Source organism: Xiphophorus maculatus, chromosome 7, assembly GCF_002775205.1.
Source record: "Xiphophorus maculatus strain JP 163 A chromosome 7, X_maculatus-5.0-male, whole genome shotgun sequence".
Classification (NCBI taxonomy): Eukaryota; Metazoa; Chordata; class Actinopteri; order Cyprinodontiformes; family Poeciliidae; genus Xiphophorus; species Xiphophorus maculatus.
This window is the reverse complement of record NC_036449.1, coordinates 18,321,917-18,343,993: the sequence shown is the minus strand read 5'-3', so window position 1 is coordinate 18,343,993 and position 22,077 is coordinate 18,321,917. Positions and strand designations below refer to the sequence as shown.

Here is a 22,077-nt window from a genome sequence, read left to right as displayed (position 1 = left end):
TTAAGTTTGACTTCATTTACTTGACGATGCACGCATTAGGACAACAATGCACGCGTTAAGACAGAATACAGGCTTTACAGGCTTACTTACAGGCCTTTGGAAAATTCAGCAGTAACTGGCAAATCTTTTATTTAAACTTGAAGCGTCTGTGTGTCTAAAGCTGTAAAAAATATGACTGTAAATTTAACATAATACACAAAACTGTTTCCAACAGAGTATCTTTAGATGGATGATACACATCTGCGAAAGCAAAAGAACCACAGGCGCAGCCGTACACCTTAATGTTACATTTCAGATTAAACTTATTCTTACAGCATAGTAAACGTTGGCGCATTAGTACAAGATGACGCCTCCTGATTGGAATTGCGATTGCTGCTGCAGATGTACATTAAGCTACCAAACTGGCCTGTTTTTTTATATATGAATGTACCATAATGTAAATGAATGGAGTACAATTAAAGAGAAGAGTGAGACGGTTATGTCCAGATGTATTTTAAACTGAAAAACATGGCAAACGAAATGTGCATTTCTAAAACACAAAAAGCAAACAAAAAAACAAAAACAAACAATAAGCCTATTCAAATGCCCAGGTAACAGTTTCCTCCTTGAAGAAGGTTTCTAACAGTCCAGCTCCTATGTCGCAGATTGAATTGATGTTTTCCTTTTCTCCAAGACTACATGAGCCATCTTTGGATGCCAAAATGTGTCCCGCCTAGCATTTTTAAAATAAATATAGGTCTGTGCCACTATAAGGGCACTAAATCCATGAAGTCTTTAATCTTCTCAGACTTTCTATAAGATGTTCCATCCGCTGGATGTCTTTGAAGGTCTCTTCTTCTGAAGCAAAGGCTCACATGTCCGTTTTGATTTTATCCAGCGAGTTGTCAATCTTCGTCAGAGTCTTTTTGATGCGCAGTGCGGTTAATCTGGCAGACGGGTTCTGGTACCAGCACTCCTTCATGAGTTTAGCCAAGGAGCTTAAAGTCTGGATGATGAGAAGAAATGATTCAGTGTATTTGTCAATGGCTGCAGCATGAAGTTATATGTTGTAATATCAGTATGTATGAGTGAAAAAACTATTTGATTGTTACTCACCGGGTCTGAGAACCATCTGTTTGGGATATTGGGCCTCTGCTGATCCACACACACCACCTTCTTCATGTCCTCGAAGCTGGGATCACTGGGGACCACGTCATGAAACGGTGGCTTATAGTCCTCAACAATGCCTACATGTAGAGGAGAGAATGCAAGCAAGCGACAGAAAAATAAATATAATAACAATAAGTCACATTATTCTGTTCGATGGTTCACTGATGAATGCAACAAAGATTTAGTCTTCTAAAGTTAGGTTGCTGAGGTTGATGCAAGAACGAGTGTAAATATGGAAAATATAGCTCCTGATCCTTTTTACTTGTCAATGAACGTTTTTAGGGTCAAACAAAACATCACATTAGACTCCATGATTAGCATAAACTGAGTAGGGGTCTGCATACACTTTCTATTATCATGACAAGATGTACGTGATACTGAAATGTTTTTATAACATTTCAGTATCACGTATGTTTTCAGTATGTTTTCTTTATTTTTCTAAATGATTTCTTTGGCAAATAATACATAAATTCATTGTAGCGCAATACAGTGTTGAAGTGCTGAAAACAACAAAAATCTAGACAGTATGTTGCTGGCATGATGTTTGGCTAACCAACATTTCTAAACATCTAAAAGAAAATATGGTGGAATGGAGGCTCAATGAGGCCTTAATGTGATACTTATTTATTGATCATCGCATCACAATTTAAACTAAATCATAGCTTCATATTAACCTGCCATTATGCCAGTGGTGGCCAAAGATGATCTTCTGTAATATTGGAATCTATGGATTACAATAAAATCTCCCCAAAATAGAAAAAAAGAGAAATAAATCAACTGTGTACCTATACACATATTTTGTTTTCAAACTCCACTAAAGTTTATTTCACACTTAAAACCATCTTTACTGTGAAGCATTATGTGTAACTGTTTTTTATTTTTATTTTTTTTATTCATCCATATTGCTTTCCGCACCCCCCTGCAATGGCACTGCGCCCCCACTAGGGGGGGCGCCCCTAGTGGTTCTTTGGGAACCACTGCATTATGCTGTCCTGTTTTCCTGATGACCAGCTTATCACTGTCACTGCTACAGAAGGTAAAAAGTTTTGATGAAGCTACCGACCATTGCTCACTGTCCTCCTGGCAACCTCCCACAGGACAAGGCCCAGGGCCCAGATGTCCACTCTCTTGAAGGACTCGAAGCAGTCCATCTGGATGGAGTCGTCCAGCACCTCCGGGGCCATGTAGCGCTTGGTGCCAACTTTAGGGTTGTTGCCCACATCCAGTTCATTGGTGTCTTGAAAATGCATAACTGCCAGACCTGAAATGAATACCAAGAAAACTCTTTGGCTCTTCCCCCAGAAATTAAGGTTTGCAAATGAAATGGTCTAAAATAAAATGTCCAACATCGTGTCTCTACGGCAACAACCAGCTGCATTGTCAGTGGGAGGTCTCCAGTCCTAAATGACTATATCAAAGATAGAGCACTGGACTCATATAGCTGAATTAAACAAAAAACACAGCTAATTTAGAGCAAACAGCCCTGATCCAGCACACAGGATGTACTTCAACACAACAACAACTCACTGACGAGACAAACAACCTCCACCGTGTTTGTCTGCACAGCACAATACGTCATCAGCAGCCAAATTCATTACATCTAACACAGCCTTTCAGCTGAATTAGATGTGTTTCAAGCATCTGTGAAATGGAACATTGGTGCATCAGATTAAATGTTCCAAGGTCTTGCAAATGAGTTTTTGGTTAAGAGCCATCTGATATATTTAGTACTGCTTGTTTTTCTAATTTAATAACAAATATGGTTTAGCAGACAGACGTGGAGGGATATTTGCGCTGATGTTGAAACTATTGGGCTTTAAAATTCAAACATCTTCTTCTGTAACGATAATGTGCCAAACGGCATGATGCACAAACCCTCTAAATGCCTTTGATGAAGTCCCATTAAGTAAAAACCAACATTCAAACCCTCAGGTCCCACCACAACATCAAAGGCAAAGACTTTTTACACAGTTCTAACATTTGCAATCTGACTTAGATACAAAAATACATTTCTGTGCAGTATTTTCACACAAAATATAATATTCTTACCCAGGTCAGCAATGCAGCACTGTCCATTCTTTTTCACCAATACATTTTTGCTCTTGAGGTCTCGGTGGGCGATGGCTGGCTTGCCTTGAGTACCAAAGATCTCGACGTGCAAGTGTGCCAAGCCACTGGCTATTGAGAGCGCCATGCGGAGGCAGCTGGACGCATCAAGGGTACTGAGCTGAAGATAGTCGTACAAGGAGCCCATTTCGTGGAAGTGAGTGATGAGCCACAGCTGAGTGCTGGAGTTCCTAGAAGTCATGTCTGATGCGATGAAGCCTGAGTTGAGAGAGACATATTTAAGCTGCTGACCGGTTATTTGTGTCTGAGAAAATATGATTGCAGTTGACCAATTTAAAAACAAAAACGCAAGTACTTAAATATATTGTTTTAGTCAAGTTTTATATTTTAGCAGTTCAAGGAAATCTATATTTTGATGCCAGAAATTCACTAGAAAGGAAAATGATGCATGTTTACCAACATGTCTCTAAAGCCTTTTTGAATTTTTTTAATAATATGAAATATATATGAACCGTTCCTGTATTACTAAATTAACATGAATCTCTTCCTACTAAGTAGATATATTAGGGCTTCTAAAACTTTTGTTCATAAATTTTTTAACAGTAAAAGCTTGGGTTGTTTGTATGTAAAAAAAAAAAAAATCCCAATAATATACTTCCATTTTGTGGCAGGATATCTGTGAAATTCAAAATAGGTCTAACCCAATTCACAAGTAAAGATAGATCCCAATCATAGGGTCATTTGCAGAACAGTGATCTGCATCCACTACAAAATGTATACTACATTTCAGAGCCATCATAAAAATATTTTACATTTCTTACATGGTTACTGAACATTTTTAATCTGAAAATTCCTCCCAGATCCAGAACATTCTTTTGTTTTGCCATGGAAATTCCCAGCAGAAAATTATCCAGTAGTCAGATTTTAAATAAAACCTCTGACTGTTATGCAACATGCAGGATTTGTTGCAGCCAGAACCCTGTTCTAAACACAATATTCTTGGTCAGTAAAGATACCACAATTATTTTTTAAGTAGAACTTAACTGAACGCTAAGAAAACAGTAGATAAATATTTTCAGCATTTTTGAAAGCCTTGTTGTTGACAAACATGTTACACACCCAGGATGTTTTCATGCCTCAGCAGCACAGTGTTGTAGATTTCAGTCTCTCTGAACCAGGACTTCTCATCTCTGGAGGAGAAAATTTTCACAGCGACACTCTCACCCTGCCACTGACCCCTCCACACTTCACCATAACGGCCCTTACCTGGACAACGGCAAGAGGAGAAAAATTTAAAATGCACACTAGCCTCTTCAGCAACAATGTGGAAGTAAATATCTGTGTTAAGCTGAAGGATTTGTTGATGAACACTCGACTGCACTCTGGTAGGATATGTGAATACCAGATTCTCTCTGCCCTCTAGTGGCCACAAATGAATTTCTGTGAGGTTTCAATAGAACAAAAATGTAACCAAGATGACCAGGAAGAGCATGTACTGTAAAAGAAAACTATTCTTCTACACTGATAGGTTCATTCAAGAATTTAAATAACACTTTATTTTCTTATTTCTACTAGAACCATAATATAAAAATATTCCCCTTAGAACAGCAAAGTCAAAATAAACAGTTTTGCGGGCTCACCAGGTGCAAGGAAACAATTTATTTGATAAAGGCATCAATGATTTGCTCCTGTCTAAACATCAATAATGTGAGAGGACGAACACAGATTGTTCAGTTTTGCAGGAACTGACCATATTTGGAGAGAGGAAGTTTACAGTGTTTGCAACTTACCCACACACTCATTCAGAGTGATCTGTCTGGCAACAGTCCTCTGTACGAGAAACGGGAGTCCTGAGCCACTTCCTGAAGTGCAGGAATGATCCAGAAGATCCTGGAAAAGCCCAAAAACATACAGGGTTAGGAGGCTGTTTATGTTAGTGTGAGCCTGTGTATAATTTGGTAAGAAAGCCATTTTGATGTAAACAGCCCTAAAGAAAATCCTGAGGCTCAGGACTGCAAATGATGAAATACAGAGCATCTGGGAGTCTGATGGGGATTAACACACGCAAGCGGTCTTTGATGTGGCACCTACAAAAGACTGGGAGGTGTGTGTGGGTGGGGGGTTAAGATATGTGTGTGTGCTGGAGGTGCAGAGTGCCCCCTGCTGAGTAAACAACAGAGGAGGCACCACCTCCTCAGTGACTGGTGTGGGCGCTGGAGATTTTATCTAATCCAAGAGCCAGACTCCAAAACAGGCGCAATGCTGCTAATCCTTTTATTTTTATCTCGTCTACACTGCACAAAGTGTCGAAAGGCTGCCACAGGGGGGCAGTGCAGAGCTACAAAGTGTGCAGCTGCTGAGCAAAAACAAATGACTGAACATAGAGGAGGGGAAGGGGGTTAGACAGATTGAAAACAGAGACAAGTGATGGCTCAGATAAACAGATGCATAATGCAAGAGCTGCCTGAGAGACAATTTGGAATCATAACACAGGAATGCAAGGCTGGGACCATAAAATAAATGATGACTTACTCTGCAGAGAGCTGCAGAAAGTTGAAATGGGTAAAAAAAAGATTTTTCAGGAGGTTATATTAGGGCCAGGCCTGTAAGCAGAAGGCAATCAGAGCAGTGCAACATCGTTATTGTCGGGGAGGATGGCTGGGCTGGTAGTCAAGCATATTTTTATTTTATTTTATTTTTTTTACAATGCTGAAGCAGAAGAACCATGACTCCATATTTAGGCCCTTCATTGCCAAATGGACTGAAAGAAAACACAGTGCTGTGCAGAATTGTATTTTTCCAAATATTTTGTCACATCACGTCAAACGTCAGTCTATTTCTGTGTGATCAATCAACACCAAATAGCACTTAGCTGTGAAGTGGAAAATGATGCGAGGTTTAAGATTTTTCAAAAATAAAAATTTTAAGTGTGCCATTAATTTTTATGCAGCCACACAGACTCATCCCAAATCTTTTGGGGTAACGCTCTAAGAATTTCTGCAGAAACTTCACAGTTGCCGTAGATTTCTTTGACGCTTCTCCATATAACCGATGCTCCAAAGCTCTCCCTGCTGGCCTGCTCAAGAAATTTAAACATCCATATCTTCGTATATTTACCAGCAGACCAAACTTGTCAGATGACCACAACCACTACAAACACTTTAGGGCCCTCTAAAAACACTACTAATTTTAATAATCCAAACACCATATACACCCTAATATGCACAGTTGAAACTGTCTTGGTACCGTCTTCCTCATCTCTGCTCTTGTGGGGTACGACCAATTGGCAACAAGGAAAATGAATGGCGCTCAAGCCAACAGTGTATCAAGCAGTATTTTGATAGGTATTTTTAGTTTCATAAGCAGCATTTTCTTTTGAATTTGAAATATACTCTATGTAAAAAAATCTAACAGGTGGATTTTTTTGCAAATAATTTTTAAAGATCCACAAAAAATGTGTGAAAACTGAAGAAATACACCACTGCATTTTAGATGTATCAGAGTAAAGTTTTTTTTTTTTTTTTTGGAAACTATGGAAATCATTTAACATTTTTCATCCATTTCCAAATACATTAGTCTCTGTTGGTCTACCACATTAAACCACAGTAAAAAAAAAAAAAAAAAAAAAAAAAGAGTTAAAAAAATTCAGCAACTAAATACTTTAGCAAGTTGTTGTACATTGATGGTACAAAAATGTACAAGAACTGAATATATTTCTTACAAAATGACAGTTAATCATGGAAGGTTTTAATTACGCTGCAGTTGGGCACAGACTAAACTTTGACATTTTCCTGCTCATCTCGATTGCCTTGTATGAGTCAGTAAATGCTCCGCAGAGTCGTTTTTCAGACGAAAGGCTAACCACAGGGCTCCACCTAAACTCTGGATCAGTTTAGCAGCCCTCAAACACACAAACCACACTGTCGAAGACGCACAATCCACAGTTGAGTGGAGAGAAAATAAATAGCAAAAACATTCCTCTAGGAGACGGCAGCAAAAAAAAAAAAAATGACTGAGACGATGCAAAACACTCTCCTGCTCCCCCCTACTCTCCCGAGTACAGCGTTCACACAAATATTCATGCAGAACCATTTTTTTCCCCCCTCCGACAGAAAAACAGTTTTGAGATTATGATCAGGAAAGTACACAGCTTTCAGTCGTGGCCTGCACTGTTGAATCATGTTTGAAGACATGTTGTCCTTGCTTCGTGTAAGACCTGAACATTACCGGTACAGATGTTCAGTCTTATAAACTGAGAACTAAACTACATCTGAGAACAACGTGCCTTAATAAAGAGTCACAAACTTGGTGGTGGGATTTAAAATGTTTATGGCTTCATATTTAAAGTATAGTTTAGAGCGAAGTTTTAAACCACACTTCCACAAACAGGCATTTATTATGCATCAAGTACCAATTATGCATTATTATGTCAACAGTGTGTGCAAACAGTAGGCAAAAGTCCCACTTAATCAAAGTAAGTGAACACATAAAATTCTGCTTAATGTTTGTTTATGTAGACTACATATCCAAGTACAGCGGGCAGAAATTGTTTTCTAATCAGAAGAGAAATGAACTAAGAAAACAGCAATTTATATCCTCAATCAGACTCTGAAAACATCCATTACTGAAAAAACAGAGAAGCCATATTTTAGATTCAAAGCCAGATTCCTAAAGAAAAGCTCAGCAATCATTATGATGTTGGGTGTACGATGGACAATGAAAGTTCTCCGAGGTTTTTTCAGAAACTGAAACTTTCCTGAAAAAGCCATATGTTGGGGTCCCCTTTCCCCCCACAAAAAAAAACTTTGACTGAAGACGCGTTAAGTTCTCTTAAGTCAGCTGTTTGCTGATGTCTTGTTAAAGTAACAACTGTCACTTTGCACTCTGACAAAGACTAACACCCAAGAATGCCCTTAACATTCACAAGGACAGTTGGGATTTGAAATACTGTGTAGCTCTATATAGTAATAGACAGTTTTGACTGATGCCAGTTTTGACCTCAATAGAATAAGTAATTCTATTGAGGTAACTATTAACATTTATTGGTTTAATTGTCTAGAATCTCTTTCTTTCAAACACATCAAAGTGGGTTACCTCCATAGTATTATGCCATACATACCGCCAGAGTGCTCTCCCCCACGTTAGACGCAATAAGTCCGTCTATTGTTCCGTATTCGGCGTCTCGTGATGTCAGCCTTTCCATTTGGTTGCGGTGGATGCGTCTAAACACGAGGATGGCGGCGGCGGAAAGGATGATGAGAACAATGATGGGTGCCACAATGGCCATCGTCAGTGTGGTCACATTGTTGCTGGACAGCTCATCGACTGCAAGGAAAAAGAGAAAAGTGAATACAATTACAGTGGATTTTTGTGTGCATGGACACAAGATCCGTTTCTGGTAAAACCAGGTAAGATGGTCCTTTCAGACAGTTTTTATGTGGACATTTAAGTAATATAATAATACTTCAATGTGTAGGGGTATAACTCAAATAGACTAAAAAAGTATTCTGTCATATATTCAGCTCACAGTGTGGATCAAATCAAGTCATCAGCATGATGAACTGACCATCATTCATAATTTCCAAATGGAGAAGAGTGCTCCACTCTTCCTTCAGCACAGACAATGTTCCCCCTTTACCCAACTCACATAATGAACTCCTTCATACACATAACTAACAACTCTGTCTGGGTGCTCAGGCTTTAGCCAAACTTTTAGAGAAGGCAGGGTTGCACTTAGCAGGAAAAACACCTAGAAATCTATTTACTATGATCATTCATATTTCTAGCAACTCATACATAAAGGGCAACACAGAAAAAGTTACTCCCTAAGATTATGTGAATTTATATCGCAAACTAAATGAGTCTGACATACATATTTTTATGTTATTTAATATGTTTTACAATCCTCAAAAGACAATCGATATCTTTTGACATAGAAAAATTAATAAGTACCATACATAAACATGGAAGAAGTAAATACAGCTGATTCTGATCCACAAATCTGCTCTTCATGAAAAAGTATAGAGAATGTTTTATGGAATAAGATGCTCTGGAAAGATCATACACAAACACTATGTGAGAGCAAACTCATACATGGTGGTGGCAGCATCAAGCTGGAGTGATGCTTTAGTTTACCAGGAATAGGTAATCTGGTCAGAGCTGGTGGTAGGATAAGTGAACACCATCCAAAAATCCATCCAAACACTATTGAAGTGTTTGGATGGCCTAGACAAAGTCCAGTCCTTAATCTAATGGAGCATCTGTTGCAAGGTTTGAAAACTCTACAGCCAAATATGACTGAGTTTGAGCTGTTTACCAAGAACTGGCAAACATTTCAGTCTGTAGATGTTCAAAGTTGATACAGGGATATTAAAAAGCAACTCTGAGCACATGATCTATAAACCATTATCTGTGTGTTCACTGGTGTTGTACATTTAATCAAAAATAGTTATTGTCTATTTTTCTGTTTTAATCTGCATTGAACTGGATGGAAATAGTCCCCAGGTGTTTAATATCCAATTTGCAGTTTAGATCACAGAAACCCGTCCTTCAAGACAGGTTAGGTGCAATCAAATGAAAACTTTTAAGAGCTCTGAACTTTGTGGCACATTCCGGACTTTGTCGTACATTTGATTGGAAGCCTCACGGTGCTGTTCATGTTGCACAGATGCCCCTGGCAACACTCGACTATCTGCTCCCTGGATGGCGGCGTCTTGCAGGTCATCGTGCTCTGCTCCACTGCCTTGAAGCAGCCTTTCTGGTGCACATGCAAGCCACCGCTGACTGTCAGAGACGAGAAACACTGGAGGCCTAAGCAGCGACTCGCCGTTACACAGGAGCTGCCCTCGCATACACACTCATGCTCCTCTTCGCTCAGGAGCTTCTTTTCCCCTTCTGAGAAAGATTAAGGAGAAAAAGCAGCTTGTAAGTATTTAATTTCACATACTTTAATACTAAAAAAAAAATTTAAATAAAATTTACACAGTTCCGCCCCCCCCCCCCTTTTTTTTTAACTCCCCAAGAAAATCTTCTGCATGCTACGTGACAAGGCTGGTGGTGAGTAGCAGCCAGCGTGCACAAAGTCACCTTTTCCTGGAATTTGCATCGTGACGTTCATGTTACACAGATGGCCCTGGCAGCACCTGACGACATAGACCGATGAGGGTGCCAAGGCGCAGGTGGTTCTGCCCTCCTCGTCGTCCCTCAGGCAGCCCTTCCGCTGGACGATAGCCTTGTCGGTCACGTTCAGAGAGTAGAAACACTGCTGGCCGGTGCAGTGCCGGCCATGCTCACACGCATCTCCCTCGCACACACACTCCTGGTCTCGGAGGACTGGTCTGCCGGCAGACGGCTCGACATCTGATAAGAGGAAACACAGATAGGAGAAAAACCCATTAGAGCAATACCATTACTAACCCATTCAATTAAATGGCATTCACTCAGATCAGAAAACATGTGGGTGGAAAGTGCTGGCCAGTTGCTTTAGACGCCACTTAGTTTTAAACATGTTTTCCCCATTTGTAATCCTACACTTAAAACACATAAAACTAGAGGGAAAGAAAACACACTTTTTAATGTTTTAGACTTTCAAAATAAATGATATCAGTGTTAATGTTAAAATGATTATTTTAAACAATAACCACTAATCTTTTCTGGTAGCCATAACAATTTCTATAAAATAAAATGTAACCAACATTAAAAATCTTGCTTTAATTCATGAATGTGATTTGAATGTGATCCTGTTTCTAAGGACAGTCAATATGACATGAAAACACAACATGTCTTTAAGAAGAAGCAAACATTTGTTTATCTTGGGAAATCAGAAATACTCACCTAAACTTTTCAAAGCCACAATACATATATGCGCTTTGAACATACTTTTCTATTCCCTTGAACCTTTAAAACTATCAAGCCCTTTTCATTTCTGTTTCCTCACAATGACGCATAGCTGCTTGTGTAGAAAAATAAAACTCTTCCCTCAACATAGCTTTGCTGCAAATTGAGATTGCAGATTTCTGACAATCAGGAAATCAAACGATTCCAACATCAATATCGGATTATTTTTTCCAGTGGTTTAAAAGCCAAGTAAAGTCACTTCAAAAGGGTAAAATATAATTACAAGGGAAGTATGGAGTAATTTTCTGAAGTCGTTTTCAACATTATAATTCATTCATATCAGTTTAAAATAGTCCTAAAGCCCATACTTTGTTAGATTTCAGAGTAACAAATTTGGCCCAACTATGATTTTACAGCTGTTTGTGGTAAAAAAAAAAAAAAAAAAAAAAGAGTAGTAAGTCCTTTATAGCAGGTTTTAAATTGCCATGGTTTTAAATCTTCTGAATAGAAGAGAGCGTAAATGATGATCTGGACTCTGGTCAATGTAAATAGATTGTGCAATGCAAATGGTCACAGATCCCTCTTTCTGTATGATCCAGCACTGTGGAACGTTCCAGGAGAAAACTAGGAGGCTGTCCTAGAGACAAAGCAATACAATTTATTAGCAGCAGAGAATTAGGGAAAAAAACATATTGTGAGATTTTTTTTTTTACCAATTCAGGAAATGAAGTAATGAACCTGGTATTCAAAGTCTTATTTGGAGGACCTGACCGATACTGTAAGAACTGAATGTGATGTATTTCATCATATTTAATCTACTTTCATGTTACTAATGCAAGTATATTTTATTTTAGGGTATATTTGTCTTGATTTTCACACTTGCAGTTGCAGATAAAAAGGGCAGAGGCACCAAGGTCAGAACCAACCACCAGGAAGGCTGTACAGCCCCAAACATGATCCTCTTCAAGAGAGCCTCGACTAAATTTCAGCTTCCTCTGAAGCTAAATAAAACCAAAAATAAAAACTACATTACATTTGCAATATATCGACAACCCATCACTACCAGATGTTATGCATAATCTCTAACCTGAAGGACCGGAGTGAGGGAGTTGTGGGGGAGAGGTGCTATGTAATGCAGAAGCTCTATAGCTTGGAAACTGCAGCTCCGAGGAAGAGTTGTGCCTCGAAAAGAGGAGGAGCTGTGGCTTGAAAAGAGGAGGAGCTGCAATATATCAGCTGTTCAAAATTCTCCAGGCATTTTGCACAGCTGAATAGTTTCCACAGGAGATTAAGAAACTTCTCAAACATGCATGAAAAAGTCAAGGCAACACTCCAGGTATGTTTTTGATGAGGGAATAATATTATAACACGATGGAAAGTCAATTTTACATAGTACTGCCCCTAAAAGAGCTTTTCAGACCTTTTTAATGCAAGCCAAAAAACTACGTAAAAAAAAGCTTGAATAAACTTGTAAAATTAGAAAAATAGGGGATGATTGGGGGATCCTGGTGGCTCAACAGAAGTGACCCAGTTTCAAAAGCGAATGTTATCCAGCCAAGTGGTGATACAACTGAACTATGCTAGCCATGTTAGCTAGCATATGTTTTTAGGAAAATAGTTCATAAATGTCAATGAAGACGAAACAAAATCTGACAGAAAATCATATGGAGCAACGTTCAAAATTTTGGTAAAATAAATATTTCCAGTGCGGAGACTGGATGATACCTCACCTTTCACTGGAAACTGTACCGAGACATTCATGTTGCACAAATGTCCGTGACAGCACTTCACCACCAGCGCCGCAGTTGGTGGCTGTCCGCAGAGCAACGGCCCATCTTCATCACCTTCAACAATGCAGCCTCTCTCAAAGACTGTCGTTCCATTCAGCACTGAGAGAGAAGCAAAGCACTGCCAGCCAAAACATCTCTCCCCACCCCTGCAGGATGATCCTTCACATAAACATTCAGCTCTCACGCCGTCCTCACCTGGAAAAAGAAACATTTACACCACACATCAGATTGCATCTTTTTTAGAGAAAATCCTGCATGGAAAAACCCATCCATTTAAGGCAAACAGCCTGTTTGATTTTGCGGGATGAATGATTTCTGCTTATCCTTCTTCCAGATTTGGTTAAAGTGAATGTGCTGTAAACATGGGCAAAACGAGTGGTTTGCCACTCTGAAAAGCACTTTCCATTGCAATCCACTGCAGCTGTTTAAAATAACAGTGCCAGACAGCAGATGAAAGGGAGACAGACTAAGAGATGGGTGGTGAGAAGGGGGAAGAAAAATGTGTGATTTTTTGGTGTATGCTGCAAGAGAAAGGAGAGCGACAGAGAAAAGACTGTATGTACTCTGGTGACAGTGCAGTAAAACTCTGCATTTAGAGGTAGCACAACCACTAATTTGAACTGGATCCTTTCTTTTTGTGTCTGGGGGGTGAAAAAAAGCTTCAATTGTTTGAGCTCAAGGTCTTTCAGCTCTGATGTGCTTTGAGACAAAATTCTTACCGTTCTCACAGGAACAGGGAAGAACCAGGGCGAGCAGAAACCAAAGAAAGGCCCCTCTTGTCATTGTAGACCTAAAAGAAAGAAGCAGGAAGACACTCAATGAATACCTCATTGTCATTTAATTGAAAAAAATGAGAAAATCTGCATGTAAACCTAGCTAATGTTGGATTAGTTTAGTACTTTGAAATTTAGCTTCGTTCAGTGGGATAGAGCTGATCATTCTGTCAGCCTAGACATATTTAGAAGACACAATTTTATAAATGAAGACCTTTTCTTTCTTTCACAAAAAAAAGTCAACACCAAGTTTCAAATGCTCAAGCAAAGAGGGTCTCATGCCTTCCTGTTGGCCCTGGCAACAAGGCATTGAGTGGCAAGCAATGGGGAAACTGGTGCTCTCTTATTGGCTGCCTCTGTGTGAGAGAGGGGTGTGTGGATGTCTGTGCGTGTTGGAGGGACAAGCTACTTGGCAGTGAGGCAAGAGTGAGGAGAAGGAGGGGGAAAAGTGGGGTTGGGGGGCAGGACAGCAAGGTTTCCTGAATAATATCGTTTACCTGGAGAGTATGAAGGATCAAAAGTGACACAAAACAATAAATACATGGTGAATAGTTGCTTTCACAGCTGAAACCAGATATTTGCCAACGCTGTAGAACTTTTTACCATTTAAGGTAATTTAGAATCGGTAAATTATTTGTATTTGCTAAATGCCAGAATACATACAATTGCTAAGTAATTGGTAGAATTGCCTTTAAAACTGTATGACTTGGGTGAAATGTTTTGGGCATCCTTCTAAAAGCTTCACACAGTAGTTTGCTTGAATTTTGGCCCATTCTTCCAGACCAAACTGGTGTAATGTTTCCAGGCCACCTTGTTTGAACAGAGTTTCAGCTCTGGCTACAAATTTTCTATGGGACTCAGATCAAGGCCTTTAATTCGTCGGGATGATTAGAGTCATTGTTCATTTAGAAGGCTTGATTGTGTGAAAGCTTTAACTTCCTGGGAAATGCCTTAATATGCTGCTTTCTCATTTCAACTGTCACCACTGTACTTCAAAGCAGGAAGAGAGTTCTTACACTCTTAACCTACCTATCCACTCAATTTAATTCAGTTTTATTAAGACAGTGCAAATTTACAAATAAATTAACAAATGCAGTCTACAAACCAAAATGTATAGTTTGGGGCTGGCCAACTCCAATCCTCAAGAGCCAGTGTACTGCATGTTTTATGTGTCCCTGCTCCAACAAATATGTTAAATGGCTGAACATTTTTTGAAGAAACCTGCTAATAAAGTATTCGTTTGCTACAGGCGGGTTGGACCAAAAACGCTCAGGACACCAGATCTGGTGGACATATCTGGAAATGCCCACTCCTGATATATCATTTCAATGCAGTCATTCTAATTCAATAATGTGATTCTATAGTGATTCTAAGTATAAAACAATGGGGTCATGCTTAGATTTTTTTAATGCCGACCCAACTGGTTAAGAACATGTTGAACATCAAAGGAAACCCAGCCGATTGCATCAAATCACTGACGTTGCTCATAAACTCACTTTTGCCATTTTCTGCAAAAGTCCTGCTGAGCTTCAAGTGCTTTTAATGATGCAAGAAGTGTGACTAGGTTTAAGTTTGTGAAGCCTTTAGTATGCCAGTTTCATCAACCGATACAAGATAAGAGAGGGAAGTCAACCCTGAAGCTGCTCATTTTATAAAGATAATATGTACAGTCTGTGGAGACATGGCCTGGAGTGTGCCCTGGTCATGTTATTCCAAGCACTGGGAACGTTATCTTAGCAACATGTGTGCCTGAGTGCATCTGTGCCTCTGATAAACACCCCAACACCACCTACATCCACTCCCACCCCTCCTTCTCCAGGCCTTTGTGCCCATCTCCCAGACATAAATGATTAAGCACGTAATGTTAGCGTCGGCCAACGGCGGCGTCTGCACAGGCCGCTTGCACACAGACCACATGCTGCTCCTTTAATCAGAGCACAAAACAGAGGCTGCCACACAGAGATAATCAGGAGCTCCGTCTGCTCCCCTGGGACCAGGGAGAGGAGGAATGCCAAAGGGGGCAGACAGCGGGCAGGAGTGCAGGAGGAGGTAAGGCCTGTGGGCAGCAAGGGGACAGTAGGTCAGAGAGAGACATGTGGGAGGAGACAGCCTGTGTCAGTGAAGTAAACTAAGAGGAGGGGGAGGTCTAGCTTTAGTGCCAGGGGGGACATGAGCTAGAAGGACACCCTGCTATGGGGAGGGGAGGGGGGTGAGCTTATTGGCTCATCTTATAGCTAACGGAGAAAGGAGATACACTTGGGTGTACTGGTGCCCATTTAAGTTTGCACAGAAACTAAACTTGCCTTGCAGTCAGAACTATGTAGACCTTTTGAAGACATAGTGAGGGGTCATTCATTCAGCCAGTGATGGAAATTGCCTAAAGACTGTCCTCAGCTTTTTTCCTTCCCATATAAGGTACACCAGGTCCAGTCCTACTGCATTTAGCTGCATCTCTTTCTTGGAGGGTGTCATAAAAAAATATTTATGTAATCAACTTTGGAAAGACAAACAAGAAATGCACAGTGGAAAGTTCCCTTGATAAAATGCTTCTATGTTGAGTCATGTAATTGTTCTGGATGAAGCATCAGATATGCGTTCTGTTCATCTTTTTTCTATAGAAAGTACTGATAGCCTTGTTTTTCTGTGTTAAGACGTGTCATCAATAAAACAGAAATTGTGTTCCCCATTACTTATATAGCCTTTTAGCAAATGGCACTATATGATAGACTGACCTTGACTGCATCAATTTATAAACCAGACTTAATTGGGTTGTGTGCAGTTGGAGTTGAATCTAATTAATAGCATGTATGGGACAGGTCTGGATTGCTTTGAACAGATTTGGATTTTATAAGAATTGGATCAGTTTGTCAAGACATTTGCTTTGAATTTCCAGTTTAATTAAATGTTTCCATGTTTGACTCTGATCGATTTGCAAATTAAACCACACACAAAACCAGGAAATGGTATGTGCCAATAACAGCCTGATGGGTGCATCTCTGGTGAAAAAAATAAAAATAACACAAAATAAATACGCCTCAGACAGCAGAACAGCATGATGTCTTGTGTCTCCGCTTGACAGCCTCAGACAGAAAATGGTTCATTCCATTTTTCTTTGTTAGAAACCAAAAGGCTTTTGGATCTAAAGTAACACCCTTGATACTACTTCCTTTCTTCCAATTATACACTTGTTTAAAAAAACTATAACAAATTATCTATTTGTTATAGATAATTTGGGTCCTAAAACTTCATATCTCTTTAAGGAAAATGCGTTCTTGGCGCAACTTCAGTCCAAGTCATCTCCAGCAAAATTGATCCAGTTTCCCAAATAAAATAATTGATGGATAAAAATCTAATCTGGTGAGGTTCTTACAACTCTTATATAAGAGTTCATGCTTACGACTGGAAAATATGACTGTTATTTTTTTGCTTATCAAAAGCACAACAAAAAGTAACACTGAGGCATGACGAAACATGAAACTGGCCAACAGCTTTGACATTGGAAACCTCAGAAAGGATTCTTGAGAAGGAGAGAGGCAGGGCTAGCATCTGCAGAACTGATTGCAATTCAACTACACAATTTTGTGGCGCTCTGTGACTGTCTGTTGCAGGCCTCTTCTTCTGTGTATTGAATTCCTTGGCTGTGTTGTGTAGCAAGTGCTCACAGGGCTGACATTTTGCCAAGGGTGTGCTCTCGCTTTACTGATTAGGTTTTAGCAGTAATAATTGTGTAAACAGAAATACTATTTTGCCAAATGTATTGGATAATTCTTCTAAAACACTTACTTCAGGTGTTTCAATCACTTCCATGGTCACGGGTGTATGAAATTATGCACCTAGGCATGCAGCCTGCTTCTACAAACATTTAGTGAGTTCCAGCGAGGTGCAGTGAGCAGATGCCACAGTCAACTCATTATTAGGAATGACAGCCACTTAGCAAGCCACAGAGCAGGCTCAGCAAATGCTGAGGGTCATTGTGCACAGAAGTCGCCAACTGTCTGCAGAGTAACCAGCTATAGGCCTCCAAACTTCATGTGGTTTTTACATTAGCTTAAGAACAGTGCACAGAGAGGCTAGTGGCTGTATCCAAGCCTTACATCACAAAGTGCTATGCAAAACCGCAGATTGAGTCGCCACTGGAATCCAGATCAGTGGCAACGTGTTCTCTATTGTGACGACTAGTGAATCGACATATGCCAGGAGAATGGAACTGGTCTTACTGGACTGTGTCATGTGTAAAGTCAGGTGTGGAGGGGTTTATATTCTAAAGCTTTTTATTTAGAAGTTGGGCCCAGTAAGATAAACTCTAGCGCTTCAGTGTAACAGGAGAATGTGAGTCAGACTTTCTCCATCAACATCTGTGTCTGAGCTCACAAATGCACTTCTGGAAGAACCCAAAAAACACAGTCCTAAATCTGCATGGAAAGTCTTCCCAGAAGAGTTGAAGCTCTAATTAATTCAACAGTTTGGTTGACATTATATTAGACCCTAAAGATTGGAGAATGGGAAGTTGCTTAATAAAGTGCACTCTAACCAGCTCAAAAATTTTATTTTGACAAGTATCTGTGTGATTATTTACAAACCTTTAAGACTTCTAAGCTTGGAACTGAGTTTAAGAGGAGACAGACCACAATTCAGCACAACACAATCTAATTAATGTTCAAACAGCACCAAGAAATATCTCAATAACACATAAAACTGGGTACAGCTGCAATGCCGCTGAGTGCTACTGGAGAGACTTAAAAGTAATCGTAGCTCATATTTTTTTGACGGCATGTTTCTCATCCCGGTCTCCTTACAGTGATCCCACTCGAGAGAGAGCTGTCTTCATAAGAACTACTCTAAGAAGTTGAGCAGAGCTTAAAGCGATTATGTAGAGATGATTACACATGCCTTTCACATGCTGTTGTTAGCACAACTAAACCTAAAAAAGCAGTCAAGATGAATTAGAAACATGTTAGACATTTCTGAAAATCTTAACACCATCATCCATTACCTACAACAGATGGTTGAAAGAGCTTTTCACAGGAGCTCAAATAGCTCCATGTGGCTGGCTGCTTTGTTATTTTAGTCCATTTACTGGGATCCTACACAAGTTAATGTAAAAATTCCCTAACTTAACTTTTCAAAGGTGGCATACGTTCATCTTAAAAACATAACATAATATGATTCAATAAAAATTTATGCAAAATGCTTAGTCCAGGCAGACTTTAAATATGATATCGTCAAAAACTTGAAAGTAACTGACTAATAGATCAAAGGGATTAAAGAAGAAAAGAAAGAACAAAGGTAAAAAGGATATAAGGAAGAGAGGAAGCAAGGAGCTGTGAAAGGGAAGGATAGATATGTGATAAGCAAAGAAGGGCACATGGGAGAAAGGATGAAACAAAGGGCAGAAGGGAGGAAGGAGAAACACATAGGATAAGGGAAGAAGTAAAGGACAAGAAACCAGGGAAGAAAAAAGGACACACAAGAGAAAGAAGAAACACAAATGAACAAAGGACACAAGAAAATAAGAAAGGAACGAAAAGTTGCAGTGATGAAAGAAATTACTGGTGGAAACAAAAAATACAGAAGGACACTAGGAAGAAAGGAAGAAACAAAAAAGGACAGACATACGGGAGGAAGGTCGCAAGGAAATATCCAAGGAAAAAGAAAGGATACTATGGAGGAAGGACAGACCAATATTAAGACAATGAGATAGTGACTAATGTCTTGGAATTTTCCATACTCTGGAAAAACGCTGACATCAAATTCCATACTTTTCTACACTGCATAGGAACCCTGCATTTAGTATTCAGGTCAGCTACAATGAGAGAATGACAAAACACTACTTTGTCTGATGAGCATGGTGCATCACCGAGGTTGAGGAGGGAGGCTGCTGAACCCCTGCAGGAGTTGCTGAGTCATCACGCTGGCAGAGAGGGAGACGAGAGGTGGAATCTGTGTCTGTGCTGGCAGGCTGGCACGGTTACCATGGCACAAATAGCCCCGGCACCGAGAAGACTGCAGCGAACCGCAGGGCGGCAAGTGAAAGAAACAGGCTGAGTTCAGGGCAATGCAGAGCCTGCTGTCCGTGTCCCTGTCGCTATGCTTCCCCGACCTGCAACCAGAGAGCCAAAGAGCCGACGTGCCATCAGGGACACACAGATGGCCCGCTCCTAGGTGGATGTGGGTGTAATGCAGACCTGAGGGCAAAAGCTGTACTCTTTGCAACAGCCCGCGTTCATATCCACACCACAGCATGGCAGAGCAACATGCTCGCCTTTCTATGCCAAGCGAAAATACAACACTGGGAACAACTAAACTACAAATAAAGAGTAAACAACCTGAGCCTAAACCCTAAAGAAGGTCAGGAGGAAGTTAGCCAAGAGTGAATATTAAAATCTTTTTCAGAATCAGTGTACATAGATATGGATGTGGAGTAATATCTTTAAAAAATTAACTTGTTTAAAATACCATCACATAAACTGATGTGGTTAACAATCAGTAATTAAAATGTCTAAAAAGTTATAACGGTAAGTAGCCGTTTCTTTATATAGTACTGGTCAAGATGTGTTAAATTTAAATATAGAGTGAAATTGGGTGCAATGCATACATTGTTGCCAATCAATCTCATACTATTGCAAAACATTATTTTCTTTTAAACAGTGCCACATTTTAAGGATTTCCTCTATCTCTTAGTGGTCCTGACTGGTTGTACAAGTCACATGTGATCCCTCCAACACTCCCGTGACCCACCAAACCGGCATATATACAAGTCAGCAAGTGACTTGCATCTCTTGACCCTTGCAAATGAAGCAAGGGTCAGATTACGTCACTTATTGAGTCAGGGGCGCAACAGAGGTAGGCTGATTTCAAGCCCCCCACTTGCCACATCAGTCCTTTCACACTTAGAGATGACAAAAATGTGCCTTATTTCAACCTTGAAGTGTTTTGTGGATCTGCCAAGAATATAACCATCGTCTCTTTGCATAAAGATTGCCTCAAATGATGACAAGCATTCTTTATCCATGGAGGGAGATGTCCCACCCGTCATCACCCTGTATCCACCAGTCGTTTTGCTGTGATCAGAGGTCATAATCAAAATCTCCCATCTAAAACACCACAGTGCTTTTGCACTGAGATTAATACATCAGTGTTCTTATGAACAGAAGCATCACAGTGCTGCTCAGAATGTGGAGCTTTTTAACCTCTGGAAGCACATGTTCACAGGACAAGAGTCCCATCAAGTAGTGAATGAAAGAGGGACTTTAGTGTTTTTGGAATTTGCAGTGCCCCATCAGGCCTGGCCAGGCTCCATCTCTCATGGCCCTTCAGTTTCTCAGCAGTAGCCCTCTTTCACAAGCAGAGCAATGAGACCAAATGCAAATGGCCCCCTGCTTATGTGCAATTGTCACTCATGAATTAATTGTAGCAGGCAGAAGCATAGCAGGTTTTTGTTCCTTGGATACACTGCTGCCCTGGGTGTTTGCTCACACACATACAAAGTACTTGCCCTAGATCAAATGTACTTAGAGACAATAGGAGTCTTTTCTCCTCAATGGTGCCCCACCCTGCAAACCACCTACACACCAACAACAACACCGACACACCCCACTGCAAAGCAGATAAGCATGTAGAGTCTTCATCTTTTCTTATGGAATTGCAAAATATCTGATTTGTTTGCTTTCAGAAGTCCAAGACAGGGAGAGTCTGGCATACAGAAGGGTTGTTCAACAGTATTTTAACTCCTGTACTCTCAAATAACACCAGCACATATCATTTTTTTCTTGCACAAATAGTGTTTTTCCTTCTGCAAGTTTCATCACGGCCTTGTTTTGTGTGAAATTCACTGAGAGAAATTATTGAAGGTTTTTCTTCACTTAAAAAGCCTTCGATGCAGTTGTCACCATAGCAATTAAACAACCGTTTTCACACACCCTCCAAAACATCTAAAAACAGCCAATACAGTCTTTATGGCCATCAGCCATGTTTGCCAAAAGAGGAATGCACAGACATTCATGCTGCAAATGGCCATCCCTCAAGATTCACTGGCCTGGGGGCAATGCATCACTGAAAAGGACACTTTGATTTGCATCAAGGTGTACTGCTTAAACATTATGTGCCTTTAGAAACCAGTGAAACAGCAGCAAGAAGTAATAAGCCTTGGTTGTTATGTTCTATCTGGCCACACCATGCTGATAATCATTAGGTAAACAGCTTGCAACTGTACAATAAATGCAACTATGCCACTGTGTACATCAGTGTGGCTGAATCTGGTTCTGACATCCTGCTGCCACTCTAGCCTTTATAGCCGGCAGAGTTTCCTGCCTTTCGAGAGTCAAGACTTCTAAGAGATGAGGGCAGTTGTAAATGTCTTCCACTCCCATTTTCACACATGCTCTGAAATCCTGAACTTTTATGGACATTATCCTTAGTAGCAGGATGTGAAAAAAAGAAAAAAAAAACAGCAGTAGTCTAAA

General features: G+C 40.1%; 1 protein-coding gene across 1 annotated transcript in view; it reads right to left on the bottom strand.

Annotated features, from left to right (window-relative positions):
* Nucleotides 1-22,077, bottom strand: part of acvr1 (activin A receptor type 1) — a 30,361-nt gene continuing 8,284 nt past the window's right edge. The window contains exons 2-12 of the mRNA XM_005805334.3: nt 13,562-13,632; nt 12,783-13,037; nt 10,303-10,575; nt 9,844-10,110; nt 8,336-8,541; nt 5,007-5,106; nt 4,336-4,482; nt 3,199-3,474; nt 2,213-2,410; nt 1,096-1,226; nt 1-985 (exon numbers count right to left, since the gene is read on the bottom strand). Coding sequence (XP_005805391.1) covers nt 851-985; nt 1,096-1,226; nt 2,213-2,410; nt 3,199-3,474; nt 4,336-4,482; nt 5,007-5,106; nt 8,336-8,541; nt 9,844-10,110; nt 10,303-10,575; nt 12,783-13,037; nt 13,562-13,625 — 2,052 coding nt within the window. The 5' untranslated portion in view covers nt 13,626-13,632 and the 3' untranslated portion in view covers nt 1-850. The remainder of the gene's footprint in view (nt 986-1,095; nt 1,227-2,212; nt 2,411-3,198; nt 3,475-4,335; nt 4,483-5,006; nt 5,107-8,335; nt 8,542-9,843; nt 10,111-10,302; nt 10,576-12,782; nt 13,038-13,561; nt 13,633-22,077) is intronic.